At 36.1% G+C, this 12,989-nt stretch overlaps 1 protein-coding gene across 4 annotated transcripts in view; it reads right to left on the bottom strand.

Annotated features, from left to right (window-relative positions):
- The window catches only part of CHN1 (chimerin 1), a 279,856-nt gene that overhangs the window by 968 nt on the left and 265,899 nt on the right, over positions 1-12,989 (bottom strand). For all 4 annotated transcript variants that reach the window (XM_074215672.1, XM_074215671.1, XM_074215674.1 and 1 more), the window contains one exon: positions 2,696-2,801. In XM_074215672.1, the coding sequence (XP_074071773.1) occupies positions 2,696-2,801 (106 nt within the window). The remainder of the gene's footprint in view (positions 1-2,695; positions 2,802-12,989) is intronic.

The following is a 12,989-nucleotide window of genomic DNA, read 5'->3' as shown; positions in this document are numbered from 1 at the left end:
AATTCAAATCAGTTCCACGAGTATTTATTAGATATGTTCTGTGCTAGGAACTGGAATACAACTCTCAACATATTCATTTCTCTTGAAGTCAATTTATTTAATGATTGACATGGAAAGTTCACACAATTCACTCAAGTCTGAACTAAGGTGTTGGATTAAGTGGGTTCCACCCTCTCTTTATTTTTCCTAAGGAAATTAATAATAATAATAACAATAACAACAACAACAATAATAATAACAATAATAATAATAATGTCTATTAGGTAGGTGGTTACCCACATCATCTGGATGAGGAAATTCATAGAACTTAAGTGACTTGCCTAGAATCATGTAACTGTCTTCATTTTCCTATGCTTTAATGTTACAGGAACCCAAAAGATGGAAATGATGGAAAGGAGCCCATGAACTTCATTTTGAAAGGGCATTTTCAGTATGGAATATTGCATTATTCTCAGTCCTAAAGCTGGAAGACTCTGGAGACTGAATTGTTTTTGAAGGTGAATTTTGTAATGAGCCAAAATGAATGAGTAATTTCACTTTCCCTTGGCATAACATCACAGATCTAGGATTGGAAAGGATCACAAAGGTCGTCTGGCTCACCCTCATTATTTTACAGATGACAAATTTGAGAGCCAGGGTAATTAAATGACTTAGCCAAGGTAGTAAGCAGACACACAGAAAAACTTTAGAGTTGGGATTTGAATGCAGGCCCTCTGACTTCATTTAGTACTTTTTGCATTTTCCATCACCAAAGTAGATAAATTTACTGCCTATACTACAGTCCTTCATTTCAAACAGATCATAACTAAGAGACTCAGCGAGAAACATAAACTTTTTTAATTTTACTTTTTTTTAAGGAAGAGGACTGGCCATTGGAGTAACATGAAAGCAGGAAGTAAACTTTGACTTGTATCTGAGATTACACACATTATGTAAAGACTAAAATAAAGTAGAAGAAACATTTGGTCTTCTGTAAAAAGTACTAAGTATTCATTTTTGGGAAGCTCATAAGTTATGAAAATATTTAACTGTTTTTGCTTCAGGGCAATTTAATCTCTTATTCCTGGAAGATTCTTTTTTAAATTTACAAAGTGGTCGATACCATCTGTCTGGCACAATGCTCTGCACCTAGAAGGCATTTGTCAAATTTGTTTTTATTCTAACTTTGCTGCTTTTCTATTTTTCTTTTTGACTGGTTATGTGATTTTCAAACCACTAAAATTCCATCTGAAAAGTCTCTCAGCTTGGAGAGAAAGTAGTGGCTGAGAAACTACATACAGCTATTCCCATTGTTTTAGAATATAAAACAGCAATAAAAAGTGTATTCACCTTACCCTTCTCCTACCCTTCCAACTCTAACCTTTTCACACTAAGTCATCTGACTCTAGCACCAGTACCATCAACACTCATTCAAAAAATTGAAAACCTGAGCAGATATTTTAACATTTAAGCAGGAAGAATAAAAAAAGTCAGCCTCTCAAATCTCAGCAGTGGTTTGTTGCTTCGACTTTTCCAGGCTAGAATCTGTGAAGTTCCATTCTTTGTACTCTCTGTTGAGAAGACTTTGTGTATTTGGCAGAACATGAATATTTCTGGCACAGTCACCACAAATAGATACTGCTTTGTCAAACTAGTTTCTGCCCTAATCAAGTCTGCATTCTCTTTGGTTGTGCAGAATGTTGTTGATGCTCTTTCAGCGATTCTTTCCCAGTTCTTGCAACATTCATTTCCATGTGTCCTATTGTAATTTCTCGTGTCATGGATTTCTCTGAAAACTGCTTGCCTAATTCACAATATAAAGGTCAGACAGACTTGTACTTCAACTACCTTCTACTTTGATCTGAGGAAGAGCTGTCCTAGGACATAGGTACTCTCATTGCTAGATGGTTCAGAATTTGAAATGTTTCATGGATTGACCCTCACAAGTCTCATCTAACAAAGAACCTGTTTGTAGGTGAGGATAATTATTCTATACAAGTGTGATGCTTTAAAAAGTAAAACAGAGGTCTTTGTAAATTCACCTGTTATAAATTGATTCATATTTTAAGGGCTATAAGGGGCTGTGATGTATTATGAACAATATGATTAACCCTTTAGACAGGTACATAATCATTTTGCAATATAGGTTTTGTCGATATGAATTTTTATACATACTGGATTTGTTTTAAATGTGGCATTTTAATACAGAAACTTTGTTTTCTATCTAATAAAGACACAAATATATGCAGGAGCCAGGACCACCAATTCATTTTCCTACATCAACAAATAAAACAAATTACGCCCCCTCCCTAGAATTAGGATAAGCAACACAGCTATGAAAGGATCACATCTATCCCCTCTGTTACCCATCCTATGCGAGTCCATAGTTTTAGCAATCAAGCTATCAAACATTTGTTTGCCCTACTATGTTATATGACAGATTCTTGCTAGGAATGAGGGGGCACAAATGCAAAAATGGCACATTTCCTTCTTACAAGGAACTGACAATTCTCTTATCATGTATTGAAAATCTATTCCCTCATTTCTATGAAACTTCCCTCTTAGGATTATTAAGACAATAAAGGTCCTGTCGAGATTTCTATGTTGGATGATGGAATGAATTCCCGAATACCACCTTGCGAGTGAGGCTATGCTATTTATTTATTTTTATTGTCTGGCAACAAGTCAAGCTCAAAATGGAAGATAAATCACTTACCTCTTTAAATGTGCCATGAGATACCGAAGCGTTTCACAGTGCGCAGGCGGCAGTAGTTTCAACGCTTCATGAAGGGTTTCCAGCTGTTCATCAGGATCCAATGTCTCTGAAAAAGTAAGTCATATATTACAGGGAATAATCTTGGTAGATGACTAATGTGGATGACCAATATAATCCAACTCAACATTTAATTTTTATCAATATTGAACAATGCTTTCTCTTACAAATCCATGCTTTTGATGTTTCCTTCCTAATTTCTAATGCTCAAATTGAAGATTCCCAAAGGCAGGAATTTCAACTTGTGAATGCTGTTTACTTGAATTTTGGGGCTGAATCCAGTTTCCTCAAAGATGTCTTGTTGGAATCTGATACTTCTGTCACAAATCTGCTGAAGAAAATTGACCATGACTAGGAAAACAACATTGCTATATAAATGATGTGGCAAAAAGGCAGTGAAAAAACAAACATACTAGAATCTATTCTCAGAAATAAGAGTTGTCCTTTCGACAAGTCACCTTGTGGGGGCTGACATATTCTAACAGGGCTACTATTGCTCAAAACCCTTTTGGAACACTGCAAGAATCACCTTCAGAGTCAATTTATGAACCACACAAAATGCATTTTCTTAGAGCTGCTTTTTGACTAAAAATGGCCTTACCCACCTAGATCATCTAGGGTATAAGACTATCAGTTTAAATGATTTTTGGCTCTTTCCAGAAATGAAATTCTATCTCCAAAATGGTACCATTAAGGAGATTCAGAAGAGCCTATAGACTCTCAGGTACTTCCAAAGGACTTCTAAAAATATTTTTAAATTGGTAGAATCTTGAAGTAGCTATATACTTTCCTTAAAAGGCTATTTTAAGGGGTAAATACTAATATTTATGCCTAAGTTCTGGTATTAAAAAAAAACATAGTTTGTAGTTAGTCATATCTTTTACTTCTAATTATCCAGCATTTCCTTCTAATTTGAGCTGATTTAATTTGAATTCTTTTCAGGTAATCAAGGAGAAACTACAATACATTCTTTTTTTTTTTTTTAGGATTTTGCAAAGCAAATGGGGTTAAGTGGCTTGCCCAAGGCCACACAGCTAGGTAATTATTAAGTGTCTGAGACCAGATTTGAACCCAGGTACTCCTGACTCCAAGGCCAGTGCTTTATCCACTGCGCCACCTAGCCACCCCACTACAATACATTCTTAATTCTATCCCCAAATTCCTTAATTGGATCAAGGCCACATAAGACTTAAAATTCAGGCTTCTGGTTTGAGAGTCTACTCTACTTCATCCCAATTCTGAAGAAAACAACCAAATGATAATGAATTTGTCAAGCTGAAAAAATTTTATTACAAGGTATCATCATATGTAAACAAATGGGTAGATTTCTTGGTTTATAAGTGAAAAAAAGGGGATAGATTTGAAAGCAGTTTCAGAGAGGGAATAACAAATGAAGCCTGTTATTCCAAGGAACCATGACTCTGTACAATTCCTGCCCAAAATTACACAATCCTCAGTTCATGTCTTTGCAATAGAGAAAATACATTGTTTGACTCCTCCAGGACAGTTCCAAGACAATTGTCACCATGAGGCAACAATTTATAGAAAAGGGATGTCATGTGATAGCTCATTTGATGAAAATCAGTCACTGGAGGGTTTCAAGATCAACTGCTAAAATTTCAAAAATAAAATCTTATTTTTATGTACTTTTTTTCTGCAACAAACTTAACTAGTCTCAAGTTTCACTAGATGAAGAATGTCAAAATGAATTAAAGATCCTGGAATCTTTCAACTCTCAAAGTTAAAATTATATCAAGAAGCCACCAGATGGTGCTATTTTAAGAAACTGTTTTTGGAGATTTTTATCCTTCATATGTAAATCAGTGATCTTAGGATGGTAGATTTAGAGCTGGAAAGGCAGCTAGAGGAAACCCCTCATTTTGAAGTTGAGGAAAGAAAGGTAAATGGATTATCCCCAAACACCAAGAAACAGATCTAGAATCTGAATCAGGAATTCTCTTGCTCTGAATCTAATGTTCTTTCTGTTGTTCCATTATCAAGTTAGCTAACTAGCATTCTGTATATGATATGTTTCTACTGTTACTACTAGGAAAATCAGTAGACAACATCAGTATTCTTTATTGCTTAGATTTCTGAATGATAATAATAATAAGTTGTTATTATTATTATTATGTAGAATAGTAGCAGAATAAAATGAAGTAAGAAAAAAGTAGTAGAATAAAGATGTGTAACTTTGCTAAGATCTTCCAAGAAATCTAAAATATTCCTGAATTTTATTTTGTGCTAATAATCACAAGTAGAAGACCCCCAAATCATATATGATTTATTAAATAAGATGAGTACAATAAGTCAGAAATATCTACTTTATTCAGATTAATAGTCACTTGTCAATTGCTAAAAGAGCTGAGAACATTGAACCCCCTTGGCATCTCCTTCATCAGTCGGGAGAGTGCTATTAAATGTTCAGCAACTATACCTCTGAAAAAAATTAATATGTCATTTTAACATTTCTCTCCTCTACTTTAAGTATAGACAATAAACAAAATTTTAAAAATCAAGTCTTGATTTATAGTTTTTGCTGATTCCTAAATGCAAATGGTCATACCAGAAATAGAACAAACTCTGGTTTAAGGTGGATACAATATATTCCTGGTCCTAGAATTAAGCTATTAACAGATTTTAAGAGGAGCATAGATTGAAGATGATTGGCATGATATGGAGATCTGGAAATCATACAATCTGAAGAATCGTTGAAAACATTGGAGATGTTTAGGCAGAAGAAGAGAAGAACACATCTTAAATGATAGTATCCCATTACTGAGGGATTAGCATTTGGATGAGGAAATGGACTTTTTCTGTACAGCCCCAGATCTCAGAATAAGGATCAATTCAACATAAAGAATAAAATCTCCACTGACTTCCCATTGCCTACAGAAAAGAGTTCAGTTTCCTTAGCCTGGCCAAGTCAAGGTCTTCCACTCTCCATGCCCAAGTTACTTTTTTACCTTAATTTCATACTACTTTCCTTCATATGCTCTTTGCTCAACCTTTACAAGTCTGTTTATAATTACCCGAACACATTCCACCTCTTTCTAGATGTAAGCTTTTCTTTATATTGTCTTCTATGCCTAGAATGCACCCCCATCCCTCCAAATCTTGGCCAACTGAAAGTTGATCTATCCTTCTCAAGTCTTGGCTCAGCAACTCCTTCCACTTATTCTTTCTTGATTCCCCTGACCCCAAGTGATATCTCCCCTCCTCTGAAATATTATCATAATGTAATTTGTATTCTTTGACTCAGTGGGTAGAGCGCCAACCCTGGACTAAGGAGGACCTGAATTCACATCTGACTTCAGATATACATGTACTAGCTGTGCAACCTTGGGCAAGTCACTTAACCCTAATTGCCTCGCATCCAGGGTCATCTCTAATCATCCTGATTCATATTTGGCCACTGGACCAAATGTCTCTGAAGGAGAAAGTGAGGCTGGTGACTTTGCACAGCATCTCTTCACTCATATGTGGATGTCACGTGGATGTCACCGCATCACCTCCTTGATGTTTTGGTCTTCTTCAAGACAGTAGGACAAATCAACAATAATCCAATTATCTCCTATACCAGATTTTAAATCCCAATCTTTTTTTAATAGCTGTGTCGTATCTTAAATATAGCAGATACCCAATACATTTTTGTTAAACAAGTCAAGAAATAGGTTGCCTGAGGAATCAGGGAGCTTTGGAATATTTGAATGCAGAAAGAATTCAAGCATCAGATGGTGACCTCTAGATTCCATACTACTTAGAGCTTCCAATACTCTAAAATTCCACATATTCTTTAAAGTGGTGAGATAGAAGAAGCATTCACTTAGGAGTCAGAAAATTTATCTTGAAGTCTTTGTTCTGACACTAGCTGGGTGATTTTGGACAAGTCACAACTTTTTCTGAGATTCAAATTTCTTATCCATAAAGCAAGATGACAGTACTTCCTGTCTTAGAGATTTCTGTAAGTCTCTAAGTGATATATGAATATAAGCTAAAAAGAAGTAATAGCAAACACTTTAGATCATGGAGAGGCTTTAACATAAGTGTCTATAATTATAAGTTTTTAAATATTTATCATCATTTTCTTATAAGGGAATAAGAATATGTGAAAATTTAGTGATTGCTGTATAATCAAAGGATGTCATTAAAGTTAAGAGAAAAAAATAGAGACTTATATTCAGACTTTTGTTCTCTTTGGGAAAGTATAGATTGAATGGAAGGTTTCTAGAGATTCCCTTTTTCCCCTTTCATTTGATGACAATTCCAGAAGGGCTCCCAGATTCTCCAGAGAAAATTACTAAGGGCATTAGTATTTTTTATATTAGTATATTATTCCTTTAAATTTCAGTATAACCTAACTGAAAAACATCCATGTATAGTGAAATGAGAGGGAAACTTTCTGATCCCTCTAGATGACTGGCATCTCTCCCTCCAGTTTCTAGAAGCTGTTGGTAGACTCTTGCTCTAGGGGCAACTGTTGTTCATTACTATTGTTAGAGAGTTTGAATCCTGACTCACTATTGAATGACTTTAGGAAAAGCCTCTTAAACTCCCTTAGCCTCAATTTCTTTATTTGTAAAATAGGGATAAGACTAGCACCTACCTCACAGGGTTTTGTGAGGACCAAATGAGATAATCTATGATTACTTTATAAACCTTCAAGTGATATATAACTATTATTCTCTCTTATTATAAAGCTCTTTCAGTCTTCAAAGGCCTGCTCAGACCCATGGAAAGATTGGCCCAATAGAACCTAGAACAGCTCTTCAAGGAGAAACCTTAAAGTTGAACTGCCTAGTCTACTTTAGGGAGGGTAGGCAAAGAAGGATGAAAACACTTGAAAGTCAATGAATTTGAAGTTTGTTGAACACTGTTTTTAAACAGCTCTTACATCTCTTCCCAACCTTTCCTCTTTTCCTTTAAGAAATAATCATGCACTGGCAGGTTGTGTCTCATCTGAGTTTTTAGGAGGAAAAGGCTCTAAATAAAATCTATAAATAAAAAACCCATAAATGATGGTACCAACAAAAACAACTTGTAAATTGAATGTTTACACTATGTTCAGGCATTTGGGTTCAGCAGACTTGGACTAACTCTAAGTAAGTGCCTAATCATATCCCATAGCACTACCCTTTTTCCCCCAAAGTATGATATGAAAGGGAAGTTAATATAGAAACAAAAGTGCATGTTTGAATATCTCTATCATCCATCCATCCATCCATCCATCCATCCATCCATCCATCCATCCATCCATCCATCTATCCATCTATACATCCATCTTTCATCTGTCTGTCTGTCTATCTATTTGTTGAGAGAGAAAGGAGGAGGGAGTGGAAGAAGTCCAACTACAATGCCTCATTGTTCCATGGAGGTGAGTGACATCTGAAGATTACAGCAGTGAAATTCAGTCACTGACAAAGTTCTTTAAAAAGCTAGAAAGACTCTAAAAATGGGCCCAGAACAGAATGTGTTACTGCTGTCTTAAGACCAGCCTTGTTAAACTCAAAAAGATGTATCCACCAGAGAACTGGAGATCAAGGCAATGGATTTTTTTTGATGGGGGAGGGGAGACACATCTCCTTTTCTGGTCTGTCTTGGTAAAAAGCTGTAGCCATAGGGATGAAATAATCTTTTAGAACTGCTTTCCATAGTTCATTCCTATTCTTTTTTTTATCATTTAAAAGAGCATAATGTGTAAATTTCCAAAGGACTGGGTAACCTTAGAAATTCCCAAAGAAAAGAAACCAATGAACACAAAATATCCATTTCAACAATGGGCAAAACATGCAATTAAAAACTAATATTTCAACTGAAACCTAGACTTTTCAATTGGCCTATGTATATACAAAATAGCTTTAAATGAAGGTATTCTAATAATTCTTCTCTCAGAGCACATAGAAACATAACAGTAAAAGACATGGTTTATCCATCATTAGCTGGAGGAAGCCCCACACCATGTACTGTCTATTTAATACACATCTGAAACTTGTTCGAGACCTTTTTGAGAACAATGATACTGATGTTGTCAAATAAGATACAAAGGTTAATGATTTCGATGCCTTGACCACAATCCCTTCATATACATCCATGTCAGCCCAATCCCTCTGGTGTCCTGATCCTACCCCTACTTACATCAATCATTCCACTTCCCCCAAATTTCTTTGTATTTATCTATATGTGTATAACGTCTTGTTGCCCTCCCCATAACAACTCTTTGACAACAGAGATGATTTCATTTTTTAAAATTCTTTATATCCATAGTATCTAGCATTTTAGCTGATACAATGGGTGCTTAATAAATGTGTTGAACTATATTGACGAATTAAAAAATCTTTTTTTAAAAAATTTCTCTGGTAAGGCCTTGCTATCCAAGAAATCTATATAACAAACAGACAAATATATATGATGTATATCACCCCCCTACACACACACACAGACACACATACACACACACACACACACACACACACACACACACACACACACACAAAGCACAGAGAGAGAGAGAGAGAGAGAGAGAGAGAGATTTTTTTTCTTTTAGTGTTGCTACCTACATCCCATTCCTGGTATTTTAAAGTTGTAAAAATAACTTGTCTTGTGAGCATTTTGTTATCATTAAACTAAAAATGAGCTGCCATATTGCTTCTACATTAGGAAAAGGCAACTGAATCTTATTTTAGATGAATGTATGGTTTAGGCCCTGGAGTCATAATTTCTTCCCCCCACCCCACCAAGTAATTTGATAATTTTTTTTTGGTTTTTAGAAACCACAAACCGTAAATTTAGAGTGCACATAAATTCAGTTCTGTTACCTAGGCTCCAAATTGGTGACATGAAAATTACCCATCAGAAGAGAAGGTAGTTCAGGGCTAAATTTCTCACAGAGCAGTTTTATTTGGGAGGGTTTCACTAAGAAAGAGAAGTTTCATGAGGTTAAGGAACAAGAAAGGAAGGGAGGGAGTTTGATGATCTGAGTTTTGGGAAGACATTGTTATAGAGAATCTAGAATAAGGAAAAGATTCATGAGGGAAGGGCAGCAGTCCATCAAGGAGGAGATGAATTCATTAAGCATTATTGATCACAGCTTGAACTGTGGAAGACTCTGAGCTTCCAAAAACCAAAAAGTTCTGGCTCTTGAAGAGCTTACATTCTCCAAGGGTGAAACAACATGTACACAGATAAGTAAATACAAAATGAGGTTCTCTTCTATTCCCATGGGTTATAGTATCATCTGTGTATGTAATTCCCAAATACACAATGCATGTATGCATATACATATAAAACAGACAAATATGCATGTGTGTGTGTGTGTGTATATGCTAATATGTCAAATCAACAAATATTTATTAAGTGCTTATTAAGATCCAGGCACTATACTAAGCACTAGGAATACAAATTCAAGCAAAGACAATACCTGCCCTCAGGGAGTTTACATTCTATGTAAAAGGGAGTGGAAAGGGGGAGGATAGAGATGAAGGGGCAAAGTAGCATAAGGACTCCATAGAAAAGACCAAGGAGAGAATGGGGAATGTGACCCAGAGAGGAATGAAGGCACAGGTAGTCTGGACATCCTTCTTAAAATGGAGGTTCTCGGAAGAACCAGTCAATCAGAGGAAGGCTCTACAGAGATGGAAAATATTTTCATCCATCATGTGAAGTTCAGAGCTGAAATGAGCTTCTAGGATGAAGGGGTTTCTAGGGCATTGTGGAAAAAAGTATAGGAGGAGAGTCAGGTGTATAAACTACATTACCCACACATATACACACATACATATTGGTATAAGAATTTTACATATATCCAACCTCAGTCAGTCCCTCTCCTGAGCTTGAGCTCTGAATCACAATTGCCCCTAGGTATTTCAAATTGGATGTACCAGATTCAACATGTCCCAAACTGACTTCATTTCCCCTAAATTCTCCCCTCTTCCAAATGTCCCTATTTATGTTAAAGAAATTATCATCTTTCCTGATTTTTAAAAAGATCAGTCTCATGAAAGGCATAATAATAATTATACATAGATCCCACTCAACCTTAAAAGGAATTTAATCTACAATGGGGAAGTCCACTGTTTTCTACTCAAGCTTGGGGGAGACATTTCCTTTCCTCTAGATAGTCCTAGGCTGTTGGTGATCTGAATAGACATAATTTCTCCATCCACAGGTCATTCTCATTCCCTCACTGACCAACTATTCTATTGAAGGGTATAAAAAACTATGAGTCCACTGCCATGATTGTTTCTAGTCTAAAAGAGACAGCCAAATGACAATCCTTGTATTAATAACCTGCTGGCCTTATTAATAAAATGATTAAATTACCCAGAAAAAATAAAAGAAATTGTTATCTCCAGGTTTGTAACCTTGGTATTATTGGAGATGCCTTACTCTCCTTCACTCTACATATTTAATCAGTTGCCAAATCTTTCCATTTCTACATCCTCTCTCATATCCAGCCCCTTCTCTTCACTCACCCGTCATCCCCCTTAGTTTGAGCCCCTATCACCATTAGAGTAATTATGGCAATCTTCTAATTAGTGACCCCACCCCAAGTCTCTCTCTTCACTCTAATTCATCCTTCACACTGCTACTAAATTAATTTTCTTTATGCTAAGATATGACCATGTGACCCCTTAATCAACTCTAGCAATTTTCTATTGCCTTTAGGATAAAATATAAATGCCTTTCTTTAACATGGCCTCAACCTATCTTTCAAGTCTCACCCTACATTATATTTCCCCCTCCTATATTTCATAATACAGCCAAATTGATCTTCTCTTTCTTCATAAAAAAAACACTCTCCCTATTACTTTATTCTGACCCTTATATATGTCTTTATGTACTCTCTTAGCTCAGTTTCCCCCTCTTACTATAAGATACAGTTCTTTTTCCCTCTTTTCCTCTAGGCCACAGCTCTGAAACCATCTTCTATATTAAACTCATGCTTATCTTATCTCTCTCTCTCTTTCTCTCTCTCTCTCTCTCTCTCTCTCTCTCTCTCTATATATATATATATATATATATATATATATGCAGATATGTGCATGTGAATATATGTGTATATGATCTATTTGTATTTGTTTTTTATTTATGCCATATATGTATATGTACATGGTTATATGTATATTTCTCTTACAGTTTCTTGGAATGTAAACTTTTTGCTATTGGTGACTATTTCATTCTTTGTACTTAAATCTCCAGAGCCTCACACAGGGCTTGGCATCTAGTAGACACTTAATGATTGGTGGGTGGAGATTGGATAACTTTGTCTCAGGGGTGGTACTTAAATTGTCAGGGAAGCTAAAGTCCAAGAAGGGGAGTTAGGAAAGAACACTTAGGGGTGGTCAGAATCTGTACAAAGGTATGAAAGTGGGAGATGGAGTACTGTAGGCTAGGAATAGCAAGCCAGTCAGATTACATGTGCATGAGAAAATGAAAATCATTCTAGAAAGATAAATAAATTGAAGTCACATTGTGAAAGGGATTTAAGTGCCAGAGAATAATAGGCTAATGAATATTTTTCCCGTAGTGCTGTGGGGTGGGTGGAGGGAATGAAGGCAAGTTAAGTCATCTGAGACAGCGTGGTGAAGGGTAATGTGGCAAGGGAAACACTACTGACATCGTCACCGACGCAATACAAAGGTTATCCTCTTTACACACAGAAAGCCTGTGCTGCAGAGCTTTCTTTCAAGGCCACTCTCCAAAGTTGATTCTTGTTCTTTTTTCAGTCATGAAAGAAAAGAGCATAATGGGAGAAGTTCTGAAGAACTGGGATTTGGCCTCATAACCTAGGAAATTCCCAGGGGAGGAAACCAACACAAAAGAAAACAAGAAGACAGGGTCATTCCCACCCTCTTCCCCAGCTCTCCCAGAGTCTGCTCTGTGTCAGTTCTCTGATATAAAAGAAGCCAGCGTCCTAGGGTAGAAACTCAGAATTGTTCATGCATACCAAAATGGAGGTCACTGCAAAGGAAGCCTCCAACTTCAAATTTCTCTTCTAGACATAGAAATGCTAGTTCAATAGCAGGAATTCAGCCCTACATGGGACCAAACCACAAAAATCCTCAACAAAAGCTACATATGGGAAACTACAGACTCAAACAAAGAAAGTTTGTTCTCTGGTTCCCAAGTCAGAAAGCAAATCAGGGTTGCTAAGGAAATGATGTTATTATTTAAGGATCAAGGCAACATTTGGTTTGGGGCTGAGAAAAAAAAAAACAGCCGAAATAACCTGTCTTTT

Source organism: Macrotis lagotis, chromosome 1, assembly GCF_037893015.1.
Source record: "Macrotis lagotis isolate mMagLag1 chromosome 1, bilby.v1.9.chrom.fasta, whole genome shotgun sequence".
Lineage (NCBI taxonomy): Eukaryota > Metazoa > Chordata > Mammalia > Peramelemorphia > Peramelidae > Macrotis > Macrotis lagotis.
The sequence above is the reverse complement of the archived record's forward strand: the minus strand, read 5'-3'. Positions and strand labels throughout refer to the sequence as shown.